This window comes from Takifugu rubripes, chromosome 8 (assembly GCF_901000725.2).
Source record: "Takifugu rubripes chromosome 8, fTakRub1.2, whole genome shotgun sequence".
NCBI classification, from domain to species: Eukaryota; Metazoa; Chordata; class Actinopteri; order Tetraodontiformes; family Tetraodontidae; genus Takifugu; species Takifugu rubripes.
This window is the reverse complement of record NC_042292.1, coordinates 8,043,767-8,058,980: the sequence shown is the minus strand read 5'-3', so window position 1 is coordinate 8,058,980 and position 15,214 is coordinate 8,043,767. Positions and strand designations below refer to the sequence as shown.

Genomic DNA, 15,214 nt, shown 5'->3' with positions numbered 1-15,214 from the left:
AGCGGTGGACACCTGGGGAGCTGCATCATTATAGACGCATGAACGATGGTTGTCCGACTGTTTCCTCCTGTTTTTGTGGCTTGATAATCAGGAAAAAACAAACCTAGCTTTTACACAGCTGCCAACACAGTGGGACATGACACAGTCAGAGTCAACATGTTGGTGTTTCATGCAGTTTTGACTCCACCTCAGTGGAATTCCTGGTCAAACTGCCAAACATCTGACTTTATTTGAATGCCTGTTTACTCTTCTTCAACAGCCAAAGAGACTCAAACCTCAAGTGTGAAATTGGAGAAGGGGGGAAACAGTTTTTTGGGTCAAATTTCATCGTAGCTCTAGGTGACGCTGGCAGGTACTCACTCGTGGCCCCATGGCCATTGTTCCCTGCAGCCCGGACCTCTGCTCCTCCTCCTTGTCCTCATCTTTCATCACTGGAGATTGTGTTTTCTTCCCCAGCTCCTCCAGTTACCACAACACGCCTGGCTGTTGCCTAGCACCTGTGCGCTATAAAGCAACTTCCAGTGCATGAAGGTGAAACACAATCCTAGAACACTCATCTCAGGTGAACACAGGACTTATTTCAGCAACAGGAAAATGGTGAGGCCTTATTGTTCAATTCCTAAACTCCTCATCCTCACACTTTTGGTGTGAAGTATGTTTTTTACAGAACTGTTTGATTATCCTGTATCTGTGTGAACTGCATTTGGTGGGAAATCCTGTAAATGCTGACCTTTTGTGACCTTGCTGCTGTTTCTCTTTGGTGTAAATACCCATCTGCAAACCTTCAAAAGTCAAACCTTCATTATTCTGTGGTGTAATTACTGTGAGCCTGTCTCATCAGGTCGGTTTCTGGTGGATTTGAACATTTTTTGATACCTTAAAATATCTATAAAATACGTAATTTCAGGGGGGAAAAAGATTTTGGGACCATTTTTTAACACACAGAACTGATTTAATTATTCTGGGCTTTGCTAGTAGTTAATAAGTAGCAGGGTCTAACTTTGAGAAATGTTTGGTTCAACATTTTACTGATGGGAATTCTCAGCTCACTGGTATTAACGGTTTTTACGATAGAATGGGTCTGACATTGAAGTTTTGCTAATCTCAACCACTTGTGCACACAGCGTGAGTGCATCTCTATTCATGTTGGCCAAGCTGGAACTCAGATTGGCAATGCATGCTGGGAGCTCTACTGCCTGGAGCACGGCATCCAGCCCGATGGCCAGATGCCCAGTGACAAGACAATCGGAGGAGGGGACGACTCCTTCAACACGTTCTTCAGTGAGACCGGAGCCGGTAAACATGTTCCCAGAGCCGTCTTTGTGGACCTGGAACCGACTGTTATTGGTGAGGCTTCTGGGCTCTTCCCTTCCATTGTACCTCCACATGAACCTCACTTTGTCTGGACTTTTATATACTTTTCAGTTTGATCCCACAGTATTAAAAAATGAACCAAACCTTTCTCTTTTTGACTTTCAGATACAAAAATAAATTCATTCGAAAATTGCCTCTTACAAATTCAGTCACTTCTCTTTGGTTTTGTTCATGACAGACGAAGTCCGTACCGGAACCTACCGTCAGCTCTTCCACCCTGAGCAGCTGATCACTGGAAAGGAAGATGCAGCCAACAACTACGCTCGTGGTCACTACACTATTGGCAAGGAGATCATTGACCTTGTTCTCGACAGGATTCGGAAACTGGTCAGTTTTCCTGTGCTTGTCTGCAGTTTCAGATGATGATCTGTTTGTTGCAGTACTTGTGTACTTTTCCCACAGGCAGACCAGTGTACTGGACTCCAAGGCTTTCTCATCTTCCACTCCTTTGGAGGAGGAACTGGTTCCGGCTTCACCTCCCTGCTGATGGAGCGCCTTTCTGTCGACTATGGAAAGAAGTCCAAACTGGAATTCGCCATCTATCCAGCTCCCCAGGTGTCCACCGCTGTGGTGGAGCCCTACAACTCCATCCTGACCACCCACACCACCCTGGAGCACTCTGACTGTGCCTTCATGGTGGACAACGAGGCCATCTACGATATCTGTCGCAGGAACCTGGACATTGAGCGTCCCACGTACACCAACCTCAACAGGCTGATCGGACAGATCGTCTCATCCATCACCGCCTCTTTGCGTTTTGATGGTGCCCTGAACGTGGATCTGACAGAGTTCCAGACCAACCTGGTGCCCTACCCTCGCATCCACTTCCCCCTGGCCACCTACGCCCCGGTTATCTCAGCAGAGAAGGCCTATCACGAGCAGCTCTCAGTGGCTGAGATCACCAATGCCTGCTTTGAGCCGGCCAATCAGATGGTCAAGTGTGACCCGCGTCACGGCAAGTACATGGCCTGCTGCCTCCTGTACCGTGGTGACGTGGTGCCCAAAGACGTCAACTCTGCCATCGCCACCATCAAAACCAAACGTACCATCCAGTTTGTTGACTGGTGTCCAACTGGTTTCAAAGTTGGCATCAACTACCAGCCCCCGACCGTGGTCCCTGGAGGAGACCTGGCCAAGGTCCAGAGGGCCGTGTGCATGCTGAGCAACACCACCGCCATCGCTGAGGCCTGGGCTCGACTGGACCACAAGTTCGACCTGATGTACGCCAAGAGAGCCTTTGTCCACTGGTACGTGGGAGAGGGGATGGAGGAGGGAGAGTTCTCCGAGGCCAGAGAGGACATGGCTGCCCTGGAGAAGGACTACGAGGAGGTGGGCACCGACAGCGTCGGGGAGGAAGGAGAAGAAGAGGGGGAAGAATATTAAATGACTGAGATGAAACAAATCAACTGTGATTTCAGTCATTGAGCTAGAAGCTAAAACGGGGAGCCTTTCTGCGCATTCTTGAGATGTTTTCATTTTACATGTATGTTGTTGACCAACTCTATTAATATTCAACATATTAGAAATCAGGACGAATCTAAATATTTTTTTGTATCTTTGTTCCTCATCAATAAATGAGCAACTGAGTCCATATGTGTTTTTTGTTTGTTTTTAATCACACTTTGTCCTAACATAAACATAAGACCAATCAGTATGCATGGACTGAGGACAGCGGTCCCATATGGTGCGGCGGTCAGGATTCCCAGTGAGGTGAGTTTGGCCTTCACAAAGGCATCATTGTTAAAGATTCTATATTGTGCTCTACCTTCCAACAAAATGCACACATTCATTGCTACATGGAAAACCAAGCCCCAGTGCTAATGCTGTAGATGTTGTCACCTCCGATCGCCCGTCCATGTATCACGATTTAAACCACGTCAGTGTCTGAACTGAACCCGAAACCTAATCTAGGATAGGATAAGGATAAAAGACTTTATTGATCCCACATCAGGGAAATTGCACGTTACAGCGGTAGCCCGTGGTGTACAATACAGAAAAGTACTAAAAGAAAAGATAAAGATAAAAGACTCTTATGTTATGTACATTGCTATGTACAGTACATTGTACAGTATATACAGAAATTATAAAGTGTGAAGTAAAACCTGTTAATACATGGATGGGAAGAGATCAAAGTTACATCTAAGAAGAAAGTTGATGCCTATAATAATCTCATAAAAACCTGGTTTGGATGGGTTCCATCTCATAAAATTGATCTTAGGCAGTAAATTTTGATGGTTCTATCAATGCAATTTATGTCAATGGCTTTAAATTCCTTTTCATCAAAAATTTGCTTATAGTTTTGATTCTCTTTTATAGAACAGGCTGGAAAAAATGAATATTCTTCAATTTTCGTGAATAAAATTCGACCTATCATAGAAATGTCTCTTTGAGATCACATAATTGTAAGGTATTCCAAATGATCAGGTCATCTAAAATGTTCATGGGGGGGGCAAGAAGCAGACATGGGGGGCAGGGACGGGCCAGAGGGTGAAGCACGCCCTCACAATTTCTGCGGCATTGTCTCGTATCTTTTGTAATGTTTGCAGATTTAACCAGACCATCTCCCACAAAGTAACCTGTTCCTCACGCATGCGCAAAGCCGACCGTCGGGTCGGCGTCTGCCGAAAAGCAGAGAAATCTATCGCGAATTGGTCGGCGCATGCGCAGTAGCGAGGCACTTCAGCTCCACTTCCTGGTTGAGGGCGGTCGGTGACAATCCGCTTTGCCGGTGAGGGTGGTGCGCTCGGTTTGTCCACTTGTGCCCTGGAGCTGCGTGGGCTGTCCATGAACGGCACCATGGCCGCGTCTTCACACCGGATAATGTTGGGGCCGCTGGTTGCTGCCATCGACCAGGGGACGAGCTCCACTCGGTTCCTGGTAAGAGCTGCTCCGGGAGAAGCTGCCTCACAACTGCGTCGGAAGTCTCTCTGCCCTTGAAATAATCGCGTATTTATTCCATTAACGGCGTGTCTCGGGACATACACGTGCAATGGTCCTTACGCTTTATTTCGGTATGATTAAACAGGTTATTATGGGGTGTAAAGTGGCACCCCGCTCCGAGCTGCATCAGAAGGTGACAGATTTGTCCTCTGCTCGAGTGTTTCACCAAAATAACACGCAAAAAAGTGGTTTGACGGCTTCACATTGAAATGAGATTAAACTAAGGCGAACCAAAGCCAAAGGCGGTTCAGATGAATAATGGAATTGATGAAAAAGGGGCTAAAATGAACGCAGATAATGTCTTAAGAGAACCAGTCTTCAGGTAACTTCAACGTGCGTATGTGGGAGGTTGACGTGATAATGTCGTGGTCTAAAAGATATAAGTGGTGTTCTGTTTCATCTGTTTTTGTTTCACCAAATAACTCCAATAAATGAGGCTCTTTAGCACCGACCGCCTCCTGAATGCACCAGGAGGAGCAGGGGTATTTTAAGCTGCGTTAATTGTTCTGATTAGGAGTGACCCTGATCCCACTCAGCAACTCAACTGGTTCTCCTTTAAATGGTCCCTTATTTTCCCTTTGCTGAAGGTGTTCAACTCTAAAACGGCTGAGCTCCTCAGCCATCACCAGGTGGAGATCAAGCAGAGCTTCCCAAAGGAAGGGTGAGTCCAAGATCCCCCATGAACCCTCTCAGAGGCTGCCCCCCCCTCCCCCCGGGTCCTGAATCACCAGATCTGATTGTGTGTTGACCCCCCCAGGTGGGTGGAGGAGGACCCGAAAGAGATCCTGCAGTCGGTGTACGAGTGCATGGAGCGCACGTGTGAAAAACTCACCCAGCTCAACATCGACATCACAAACATTAAAGGTGACGCATTTGTCGACCGCTGAGAAACTATAGTATAAACTAAAGTTTCCGCTTGCTTGAATTTGCTCAGCGATCGGAGTGACGAACCAAAGGGAGACCACCCTCGTTTGGGACAAAGAGACCGGCGAGCCCCTCTACAACGCCATCGGTACGCTCTTGAAGCGGCGGACGTCCTGCTTGTCTGTCGCTGTTTGCTAACTATGACACTTCCGTTCAGTTTGGTTGGACCTGCGAACGCAATCAACGGTGGAACGTCTCATCAACAAAACTCCAGGACGGAACAAAAACCACCTGAAGGTCAGAGGTCCAACGGCCGTCTCCCCATGTGTGAATGCTCCTTTTTGGATATTAGCATTTGAAGCTTCCATGTTTGTCCTCTCGCAGCACAGAACGGGGCTGCCGATTAGCACGTACTTTAGCGCGGTGAAGCTTCGCTGGCTCATGGACAACGTGGAGGAGGTCCGTGAAGCCGTGGAATCTCATCGCGCCATGTTTGGAACCGTGGACTCGTGGCTCATTTGGGTAAAGCCTCGACCGGGAGGTTGATCCTTCGACGGTCGACGGTTCTGTGAAAACTTTGTTCTTTATGAACCGACAGTGTTTGACGGGGGGGAAGTCCGGTGGAGTCCACTGCACAGATGTCACCAACGCCAGCAGAACCATGCTCTTCAACATCCACACTTTGGACTGGGACCCAGAACTTTGCCGGTACCACACGTTTTTTTGTTTGTTGTCCATCATCCTTCAAAATACCACTTTCTGTTGATTTATGTTCTTATTTCTCAAATCTATTCGTGGAAATCTCAAATTGCCCTTCAAGTTATCTCTTCACAAAATCAAGTTGTTCAACTTTTGCGTTTCTTGGCAGCTACATTGAGGATTAGCATGCTAATTAGCTATCTCCAGCTTCACTGCAGTCTGATAGTGAGAACAGTCTGAATTTTCAGGACCTTTCCGAATCCAAACACCAGCAAAGTTAAAGGAAGTGTTCTTTGAGCTTGATATAAAGCTAACAATAGCACCATTGGCCCAACTATTCATCTATTCCCACCCTCCTTCAGATATTTTGGTATTCCCATGGAGATCTTGCCGAGAGTGAGGAGCTCTTCGGAAATATACGGGCTCATGGTAAGCTAGCTTTAGCCTTTTTGTCTCTAATCTATCGTGTTCACATTAAGCATCTGAAAGATTTCTCCGTTGCGTCGTTTGTGACTCGAGCCTGTTTTCTGTCCCTCAGTCCTCTCAGTCAACGTGTTTTCAGAAGTGCATGATGGTTGTTTTAGTAGTTTCTTTTGTGTGTGCCATCTCTTCTCTCACTGGTAGAAAATATGTTCTAGCCGGGTAAGTAAGAACTCCACCCGCCGTCCAAGGCAGCCATTTGTGCTCTCTGGCTGAATTAAAACACACCATTGGTGGTACATTTCCAAGATGGAGGCTAATATTTTAGTTGCTCAGTTTGGAAGTTTAAGTACTCATTAGGCATGAAAAGTGACCCTATTTTAAGCCCTCTAGTGGTCGCCCACTGGTGGCTGCGTGCAATATCAGGCCTTAAACTCCACCCACTTTTAATTAGCAAACGGCTAAAGTGGCAGCGGCTTGAGGGCCCAAACGTGGTACTGTTGGAAATGTACTCACTGTTTCTGCTCTCTTCCTGGTTTCTGTGGTGGCATGTGCTGACAGACCTCCCAGACCTCGCTTCACTCGCTGGCGCCTTTTATCTGACCGTCTTTTCTATTTGAGCTAGAGCGCCATCTGAGTGAAGACGTTTGGTCCACCGCGCTTCCCCCTGACTGATATGGCTACACCGTGTCATGGTGGAGATAACAGCTATGTGTTGGAGTTATTTGATCGAAAGTGGTCAAATAAGGAGGAATTCCCTTTTGTGTGTTTTAGTTTTGAGCCTTTCGCCCACTCAGCAGTGTTTGTGTCAGGACAGATTTCAACTCTCTCTCCTGTTTTGTTAGAAATCTGGCGCTCTGTCGGGCATCCCGATATCAGGGGTAAGCTGTTTTCACCGTCTCAGCATTGAGTCTGTGTGTTCATCTGAAGTCACCGAGCGGTTTCTATGACAACAGTGCCTTGGCGATCAGTCAGCGGCTCTGGTCGGACAGATGTGCTTTCAGGACGGACAGGCGAAAAACACGTGAGCCGCTTTCAGGGTTGTCAAACATCGTCAGGTTGTCAAATACGTCTTTTCATACACGTTTCTGTTCATTCTCCAGATATGGAACTGGCTGTTTCCTCCTCAGAAACACTGGAACGAAGGTAAACCGGAGGAGGATTGTGTTGAAAGCGCTGGTAAAATGTGGAGCGGCGTTGTACCGACGCTCTCCTTTTCTTCTTCTGCAGCCTGTGATGTCCGATCACGGCCTTCTGACCACGGTGGCGTACAAACTGGGTCGGGACAAACCAGCTGTCTATGCCCTGGAGGTATTTAAATCTCCACAGATGTGCCGGTGCTCCGTCTTTGGCTTTACTGCAGGTCTCTTCTCGCTGCTCCTCAGGGTTCTGTGGCCATCGCCGGGGCCGTGGTCCGTTGGCTACAGGACAATCTGGGGATCATCGGATCCTCCGAGGAGCTCGGTACGTTGACAGGAAGATTTTTATTTTTATATTTTACCATGATTTATTTATTTATTTTCATTGCAGAGAAGTTGGCGGCGTCCGTCGGGACGTCCTACGGCTGTTATTTTGTTCCTGCTTTCTCTGGGCTTTATGCTCCATACTGGGAGCCCAGTGCCAGAGGGTAGGACCAGTTCCTGGCCTGTACGTCTGTCGGTACCCCCCCCCGACCCTTGACCTCGCTCTTTGTCTGCTTTACAGGATTATTTGTGGCTTAACTCAGTTCACCAATAAGAGCCACGTGGCGTTTGCGGCGCTGGAGGCCGTCTGTTTTCAGACACGTGAGGTAAACAAGCCTGAGCGTCACGCCGTGGCTGCTGAATGTGGTTGTGGGCTGATTGTGAACTTGGTGTGGCTGCAGATCCTGGACGCCATGAATCGGGACAGCGGCATCCCGCTGACTCAGCTGCAGGTAGATGGAGGAATGACTTCCAACAGGTTGTTGATGCAGCTGCAGGCCGACATCCTCTGCATTCCTGTCGGTGAGATTCTTTTTTTTAATTTCGCCACCTCTGTTAAAGTAGTTTAAAATGAATCGTGAAAAAACTCAGGACAGACCAAAGAGGACACAAGAGACTATTCTGCCCTCTGCTGGTCTGTGGTGGAACATACACCTAATTTCAGAGAACAAGTCACTGAACCTTTAAAAATTAAACTTCCTGCCATAATGATTTTAATACACATCAATTTATCGATATTTTAATGTCTTTTTAAAGTCTGCTTCATGTCTTTAATTCTGGAGGGTAAACATGAGACGCTATATCCTACAGTGAAGCCGTCGATGCCCGAGACCACGGCTCTGGGTGCAGCCATGGCGGCGGGAGCAGCAGAGGGGGTGAGTGTGTGGAGCCTGAACCCTGAGGACCTGAGCGAAGTCACATCGGAGAAGTCCGAGCCGCAGATCAACACCGAAGGTACGCGGCGCCACCACTGCGGCGCTCCGAACAGCAGTTTAACAGAGCCTCCGTGTGTTTGCAGAGAGTGAATTCCGCTACACTCGCTGGAAGAAGGCGGTGCAGAAATCCATGAACTGGGAAACGACAGAACCAGCCTGTAATGGAAACGGTATGTGGTCCGAGGTTGCCCTTCGCCACACCATGCTGAGCAGTTGGAGAAAACCCAGCCCACTCGGCAGTGGTTTCATTTAAATCCAGAATAGTTTCTGTCTGAATAAAGATCAACCAGGTTTGTGCAGCGGCAACAACTTTTTCTCTTTTCTTTATTTGTTATTTGTTTTCTTGGTCTGTAGGGGAGAGCAGCATCTTCAGCAGCATGCCGCTGGGGTTCTACATCCTGGGCAGCATGTTGATGCTGGTCGGTGCAAAATATCTGGCAGGTTGGTGTTTTCACTTCCTTATGGAACATCTCTTCCTGCTCACGAGTCCCGCGAACACGAGGCGAGTGAACAATTGTCTTTGTCTGGCGTGCGTCAGGTCACCACTGAGGTCGGACTCCTGAGGCAGGAACGTGGAGCACCTGGACCCGGGCTGCGCTCTGACTGCACTTGATCCGGGAGGAATTTCAGGACGTTCCAGCTGAAATTTTCTGGAACACCAGGATATTAAATTAAAAGAACATTATTATTTTTCTTAATTTAAGCCCAGTGTAAACCTTTCATGTGATGTTTCATTGATGTGATGTGGAAGCTCGTTACTGCCGATGCCATGAGAAAATTATGGTTTTTATCCCTTCTTCATTAATTTAACTTTATATTGACACACTCACATTTTGACCTGTAAATTAACTGAAAAACCTTTGGGGGTTGAGGAAGACACAGTTAATCTCAGTGCTTTTACATTTATTTTTTTAACTTATTTTTGGGACATTAGGTGTGGAAATGGTCTTAACTTTAAAGCTGCGCCTGTCGCCCGTCTCGTCACTGTCACTGCCGCCCGCCGGTCGCCACAAGCCTCCGCCGACATTCACAGCACGTTATGCTGCTGGCACGCTGGGTTTTTGGTGCACAGGAGGAGCAATTGCTCAGATGTTGGTACCCGTGTTGTGTGATGCGTTCAAGAACACGTAAAGAAACTTGAGTTTTCCATTAAGCAGAAACCAAAGTTCAAAGACCCAAGAAGCAGCAACTTACTGCTGTAGTTCTGACACAGGCGGCCGTTTGGTTTGACGTGCTGGACCTGGACCAGGTGTGCTGGAACATCACGCTGTGCTGGAGCGGCTGCAGTCGGATCAGTGTGTCGAAAATGGCTCCGGTCGACCTTTAAACTGTGAAGCCTTCGGTTCCTGTGATGTTCTGCCCGTCACGTCATGCTGCATGCTCATGTTTTACCAGTGTCCATCCCATCAGCACCATGACTGACCAACCTTCACCTCAGAGCATTATTGTAAAAATAAACCGTGAACACTCAATGGTCCTGTTGTTTGTCTGGTGCCGTTGTTGCTGTTTGTGAACTTATGACCTTAGTCTGACAGCTTGTACTCGGCCCGAGTCCAGGAACAGTTGCTATGTGAACCAGGAAGTAGTCTGTTCAACACAGGTGTCTCTCTTCTGCACACTGACCTCATTTGCATATCAGCCGAGTGGCCTGGGCGAGTGTTTGGAGCAGGAAGTGGCAGCAGGCGTGGCCGCTCTGGCGCACTTCCTCATTGCTTGTGGCAGGTTCTGTCGGTTTTGTCTTCTCTTGTTGCCCCTCGGCACCTGCCACAAACCGACGACAGCTGTGGATAAATGAGTGCAAACTAAGGATGTTGGATCCGAGCTGTGAGACGGGAGGAAACCGGATGGGGTCACTGGGGGCCAGCTTCATCAACGACAGAGGTGGGTGTGATCTGTCCAAAGGATTTTCGCCCCTTTAATCGAAAAACCCGAGTCAACTTTTTTAGTTTCATTATCTCCACATACGTCTGTGGCTCTTAAAGAGATGTCACACCTGTTAGAGATTTCATACGATGCTACTTTTGTATTGTGTTTGTTCCTGAATTCCTGAACTTCCACATGTTCCCCGCCCCTTAGGACATGTTCCGGCTGGACCCGGGCTTCACAGGTACCTTCTGCCTGTTCCCAGGAAGAACACCGTGAGGGAACTGTTGACAATAAAGCGTCTTGTTCACCAGGTCGGTTGCACATGTCAACACAGGAGTGTCGAGAAGCTAAAACTAACAAAGTGAACTCGCTGGCGGCTTCCTGTTATTCTAGAAACACAACTGCTTTCAGGAGGACAGAATGATCAACAACAACTTGGCGTTCCAGTCTGGTTTCTCTGGCCCCACACACCTGCCGGGACCTCTGACACCGGTCGGCGGAGGAAAGAGGCCTCCGGTACAGGTGACTTTGTTTCAGTGGCAGATTCAGCGGGAGGAGCAGAAAGTGGCGGGAATGTCGGCTGAGCAGCTCAGCATGCAGGACGCCGACGGTGACACGTAGGTATCATCAGGAGGGCATATGATCCGACCCACGCTGATCCAGGAGGGGGGATGTGCAGGGAAAATACTGGAATCACCAAGTTCAGCTGATTATATGTTTTTAGCAGTTTAAAAGAAACCAAACTGGAGTGTTGTCTGCCAGGTCCAGTAGCTTCCTGTGGTAGGTTCTGCACTGGTAGTCTGAAGGTTGTGGGTTCAAACCTCCCTTTTGGGTGCTTTTGTGTCCAAATTCCCCATGAGACCAAAGCAGCTTTATGGACTGGTGGCACATGGTGGAAACAGGCTTTCTTGGTTCAAATCTGAAGAGGTGAAAAACCCGTTTAAGGCCTTGATCTGAAAATGAAAGCTAAAAGTGTGAAGAGGAAACACAGTTTGTAGTTACCGATGGCTTGGTGGGACGAGAATGCGACCGTAAGTCACCAGTGGTGCAGTCAATGGTTCTAATCCTGCCCTGCCTGAGGTGAGAAGGGGAGGTTCCAGAGGGGTAAATACAGGTGGTTATGGAACAAACTACCATGACTGGCTTACTAATCTTGTGAGAACACCAAGCTTAAGGAATCCTTTGCCGGCCTCCACTTGCAGGGTTCTTCACATCGCGGTGGCTCAGGGCAAACGTGCCCTTGTGTACGTTCTGGCGGTGAAGATGGCTGAGCACGGCACGCTCAACTTGAAAGAGCACAAAGGACAGGTGAGCGCGCTTCACCTTCCTATCTTGACCTTTATGAAGTGAGCGTAACCTGGACCGTGTGGATGCAGACGGCCCTTCACGTCGCCGTCGCCACCAACAACCACCTGATCGTCCAGGACCTTCTGACTCACGGAGCCAACGTCAACACTTGGGACCATTGGGGTCGCTCCCCTCTGCACGTCTGTGCCCAGAAAGGTCACCTCTCCAGCCTTCAGGTGAGAAACACTCGGCTTTTCTTCAGGCCATCAGGATCTCACAGCTGACACATTCCTCATTCAGGCCATCTGGAAGACGGTCCAGTGGACCCGGCAGCAGGTGGACACCGGAATGCACAATTACGATGGTAATTTCTATTGATATACCTTTAATTTGTATCATTCAAACATCTGGAAATGACCTGTTCTTCTTCCCTGAAGGCTTAACGGCACTCCACACAGCCACCATGTCTCACAACGCTGTCCTCAAAGAGCTGTGGGATCCGAAATATCCGTGCACGGACAGAAAAACAGAGCTGGAGCAGAGGCGTCAAACGTACGCCAATATTGTCAAGAGCCTGCTGCTCATGGGCGCCTCCATAGGGTCAAAGGTGAGTACTACACGCAGTGTCCCATTTGCTCCACCGTGACTGAACCTGGAGGACATTTCTGTAGGATTTAAAAAGTGGACGCACGTGCCTTCACATGGCTGCTGAGGCGGCGAACGTGGAGCTGTTGAAGGTTTTCCTCGACCCCCCATCTTCAGTCACAGTGATTAACGCCACGGTGGGTTGAGCGTCACCCCCACGAGGTCTGTATGTCGCACGCGGACCCGCGCTGATCCTGGATCTTCTGTTCCAGGCCTTCAATGGGAACACGGCGCTGCACGTGGTCAGCGCTCTGCAACACTCCAGAAGTCAGGCGGCGGCGGTGAAGCTGCTGATGAGCCGAGGAGCCGACCCCGGCATCAGGAACCTGGAGAACGAGCTGCCGTGGCAGCTGGTGGCCGAAGGGCCCTCCGGTGAAAAGGTGCCGAGATTCAGGACGGCCTGAAACGGACTGAGAGTCGTAATCCGACCGTAACAGAAGCCTTTGTTTTCCAGGTGCGGCAACTCCTCAAAGGGAAACATTTGCAGAATTGAAGCTGAACTCGCTGTCAGTCAGACGGCCCGACACTTTTAAAGATTTGCTCCATCCAGGCAGATCCCGGTTGTTTCAGTGAAACAGTTGTTCGTTACCGAGTAACGTATGTTAGAACTCCTCCGTCCCTTTCTTGAGTAGAATTTGTTTATTTTCAATCATTGTGGGTTTCTTGCAGTTGACGGTAGATTGCAACAATAATGTAACTTAGTGGCTCATTTATTTTTCTGAAAAGTTTATACAAGACCTAGATTGTAATTTACAGCATTTGATGTAAAGTTGAATCTATTTTTCCCTCCTGATCAGTTGTAAGAATGAAATAAACATGATCCAAACTGGAAAAGCCAACGAGAATCAGGAATTCCTCTGTCCAATAGTCACACCTGTACATAAGAAATGGATTTCATTTAGTTTCAATAGAGATTCATGTTAGTTTTCAGATTTATTTCTAATTATTTCCAACTGATGTTGGTTGTCGTTCGGTTTCGGGCTGCTTTTATGGCGTCGGTACCTAAAATAACCAGGAAGAAGAGAACTCACGCTTTACCGTCGACGCTAAAGAGATGATGTCATAAACAGTCCAGGATGAGATGATTCATTGATCAGTCAATTATAAATAGAAAAAGACCCCGATTCCTCCACAGAGACGTCTCAGTCTGTACTGGGTCACTCCACCTGGTCTGCACTCATTTCTTCTTCTTCTCCTGCGTCCCAGTGAACCACTGGTCCAGTAGTTTCTTGCTGTAGTAGATCTGCCAGGCGTGCACCTGCACGGTGATGACGATCACCAGGTACATGACAGACACGGCCGAGAAGCCGAAGATGAAGCGGTAAGCTTTGCCGTGCCGGTACAACTGCTGTGCCATGGGGAACATCTCCATGCTGCCGTAGATGAGCGGTGACACGCAGAAGAGCCCGGCGCTGATCATGGAGATCACCAGGTAGCTGATGTGGTTGCGAGGCAGCGCCAGGAAGGAGAAGACCGTTGGGACAATGCTGAGGAGGTAGGGGTACTCCCACTGGTAGGGAGAGGCGATGAGTTTGTGGGAAACCAGGCCGGACTGACTCACAATCACCTGAGAGAAGACGACACGGTCAGGACGGGCTCGGCGTCACCCGTTTGGACCTGGACTGGTCTGGACTTTACCTGAGCTGCGATCAGGACCCAGATCAGAACGTGGACAATGTTGAGTTTGCGGATTTCCGATTTCAAGGCAACGCTGCAAACCAAAGTTAAAGGCGACTGACGTTTAAAACACATTCCAGTGGAACATTTCACCATCATTCTCAGAAATGCTAAAAACAGCAGTGCACACAGCACCACGATGAGATCGTTAATCCACAACTGACATTTTAGTGAAGGCATTTCTTAATAAGATGGATTGATGAAAAAGAAACGTACCTCATCTGGTAGTGTGACGCCACCCTCTCCCGGTGCTGGAAGTCACTGCCGTCTGTGCCACTCGCTCTGGGTCCAGCTCGAGAGGCCATCGTGGGGACCTGAAAATATGAAAAAGATTTAAACTTCAAAACTGGAGAATAAAGTGAGCTGGTCCATAAGGAGGCTGAGATTCAGTAGAATTTAGATTGGAAATGAAAGTGGAAATAAAGATCTATATAAATCTAGGTAAATCTATTCAAACTTAAATATCAGATGATTTAGTGTTTTGATTTTGGCTCATTCATCAAAGATGTGTGTATAATTTTTTAACATCAGGTTGTGGAGGATGAGAAAGTGGATAAAAGGTTTGCTGCAGCCGCACGATCAATTTCATTCAAACTTTCACTTTCTGGCGTTAGCATTGCGAGTAAACGAGTTTCGACACGACGAATCAAATGAAAAGCATAGACAAGCAGGCTTGGTTCAAACAGTCAGCGTTCGCGTCAGAAGGTGTAAGTTCACATGGTTTGAACACGCCAAAACGCAGCTCAGTTAGCTGTACTCGTTAGCATCTGTAGGTCAGATGCAGCCAGGCTAACGCAGCCCAAGACAAGAGGAAGTAACAACTGACAGGAGACGGAGGAGAAACTACACGAAACAGTCAAGAAATCACTTACTGTTTTCGTTGGCCTTATTTGCTGACGATAAGACGCAAGAAAGCAGCAAGAAATCAGCTCGGACTGAATACAGGAAACAGTAGGGACGGACCGGAAGTACGGCATCTCAAACTGTGATTGGTCAGATCATTGATCCTTCCGCGATATACTGTATTTATAGCTGCTTACAAAT

General features: G+C 48.1%; 4 protein-coding genes across 6 annotated transcripts; 3 read left to right on the top strand and 1 right to left on the bottom strand.

The window, feature by feature from the left end:
* Positions 1-473: 473 nt before the first annotated feature.
* LOC101061790 (tubulin alpha-1A chain-like) lies at positions 474-2,967 on the top strand. The gene is made up of 4 exons (XM_011606362.2): positions 474-597; positions 1,125-1,347; positions 1,553-1,701; positions 1,777-2,967. Exons 1-4 carry the CDS (start codon positions 526-528, stop codon positions 2,755-2,757), a joined length of 1,425 nt encoding a protein of 474 aa, XP_011604664.2. The 5' UTR covers positions 474-525; the 3' UTR covers positions 2,758-2,967.
* A 1,075-nt stretch (positions 2,968-4,042) lies between these two features.
* LOC101062018 (glycerol kinase) lies at positions 4,043-10,167 on the top strand. Of its 3 annotated transcripts, XM_011606363.2 has the most exons (21): positions 4,046-4,251; positions 4,902-4,975; positions 5,072-5,178; positions 5,249-5,326; positions 5,396-5,475; positions 5,563-5,700; positions 5,777-5,886; positions 6,240-6,306; positions 6,502-6,519; positions 7,143-7,178; positions 7,254-7,321; positions 7,401-7,443; positions 7,528-7,608; positions 7,683-7,761; positions 7,828-7,924; positions 8,002-8,086; positions 8,162-8,282; positions 8,571-8,714; positions 8,779-8,865; positions 9,050-9,136; positions 9,234-10,167. In XM_011606363.2, the coding sequence occupies exons 1-21, from the start codon at positions 4,159-4,161 to the stop codon at positions 9,242-9,244; spliced, it is 1,704 nt and encodes a 567-aa protein (XP_011604665.1). In that variant the 5' UTR covers positions 4,046-4,158; the 3' UTR covers positions 9,245-10,167. The 3 variants fall into 3 exon arrangements, with proteins under 3 accessions (XP_029695750.1, XP_011604665.1, XP_011604666.1); XM_011606364.2 differs by lacking the exon at positions 6,502-6,519; XM_029839890.1 differs by lacking the exons at positions 8,779-8,865; positions 9,050-9,136; positions 9,234-10,167 and having other exon boundaries at positions 4,043-4,251; positions 8,543-8,679.
* A 141-nt stretch (positions 10,168-10,308) lies between these two features.
* nfkbiz (nuclear factor of kappa light polypeptide gene enhancer in B-cells inhibitor, zeta) lies at positions 10,309-13,332 on the top strand. The gene is made up of 10 exons (XM_003966652.3): positions 10,309-10,576; positions 10,772-10,872; positions 10,955-11,178; positions 11,764-11,869; positions 11,938-12,084; positions 12,149-12,212; positions 12,286-12,455; positions 12,520-12,630; positions 12,706-12,873; positions 12,948-13,332. Exons 1-10 carry the CDS (start codon positions 10,504-10,506, stop codon positions 12,984-12,986), a joined length of 1,203 nt encoding a protein of 400 aa, XP_003966701.2. The 5' UTR covers positions 10,309-10,503; the 3' UTR covers positions 12,987-13,332.
* Positions 13,191-15,177, bottom strand: jagn1b (jagunal homolog 1b). The gene is made up of 4 exons (XM_003966585.3): positions 15,043-15,177; positions 14,387-14,484; positions 14,132-14,204; positions 13,191-14,060 (listed from the first exon to the last, which is right to left on the bottom strand). Exons 1-4 carry the CDS (start codon positions 15,145-15,147, stop codon positions 13,671-13,673), a joined length of 666 nt encoding a protein of 221 aa, XP_003966634.2. The 5' UTR covers positions 15,148-15,177; the 3' UTR covers positions 13,191-13,670.
* Positions 15,178-15,214: the final 37 nt, after the last annotated feature.

Coding starts and splice junctions, on each gene's coding strand:
- LOC101062018 (XM_011606363.2), top strand. CDS start 4,159: ATGAACGGCACCATGGCCGCGTCTTCACACCGGATAATGTTGGGGCCG. Junction 7,179..7,253: donor CGGGCATCCCGATATCAGGG/GTAAGCTGTTTT, acceptor CTATGACAACAG/TGCCTTGGCGATCAGTCAGC. Junction 7,925..8,001: donor TGGGAGCCCAGTGCCAGAGG/GTAGGACCAGTT, acceptor TCTGCTTTACAG/GATTATTTGTGGCTTAACTC.
- LOC101061790 (XM_011606362.2), top strand. CDS start 526: ATGAAGGTGAAACACAATCCTAGAACACTCATCTCAGGTGAACACAGG. Junction 1,348..1,552: donor CCTGGAACCGACTGTTATTG/GTGAGGCTTCTG, acceptor TGTTCATGACAG/ACGAAGTCCGTACCGGAACC. Junction 1,702..1,776: donor TCGACAGGATTCGGAAACTG/GTCAGTTTTCCT, acceptor CTTTTCCCACAG/GCAGACCAGTGTACTGGACT.
- jagn1b (XM_003966585.3), bottom strand. CDS start 15,147: ATGCCGTACTTCCGGTCCGTCCCTACTGTTTCCTGTATTCAGTCCGAG. Junction 14,485..15,042: donor AAATAAGGCCAACGAAAACA/GTAAGTGATTTC, acceptor TCATATTTTCAG/GTCCCCACGATGGCCTCTCG. Junction 14,205..14,386: donor GCGTCACACTACCAGATGAG/GTACGTTTCTTT, acceptor TTTGGTTTGCAG/CGTTGCCTTGAAATCGGAAA.
- nfkbiz (XM_003966652.3), top strand. CDS start 10,504: ATGTTGGATCCGAGCTGTGAGACGGGAGGAAACCGGATGGGGTCACTG. Junction 11,870..11,937: donor TGAAAGAGCACAAAGGACAG/GTGAGCGCGCTT, acceptor GTGTGGATGCAG/ACGGCCCTTCACGTCGCCGT. Junction 12,085..12,148: donor GTCACCTCTCCAGCCTTCAG/GTGAGAAACACT, acceptor TTCCTCATTCAG/GCCATCTGGAAGACGGTCCA.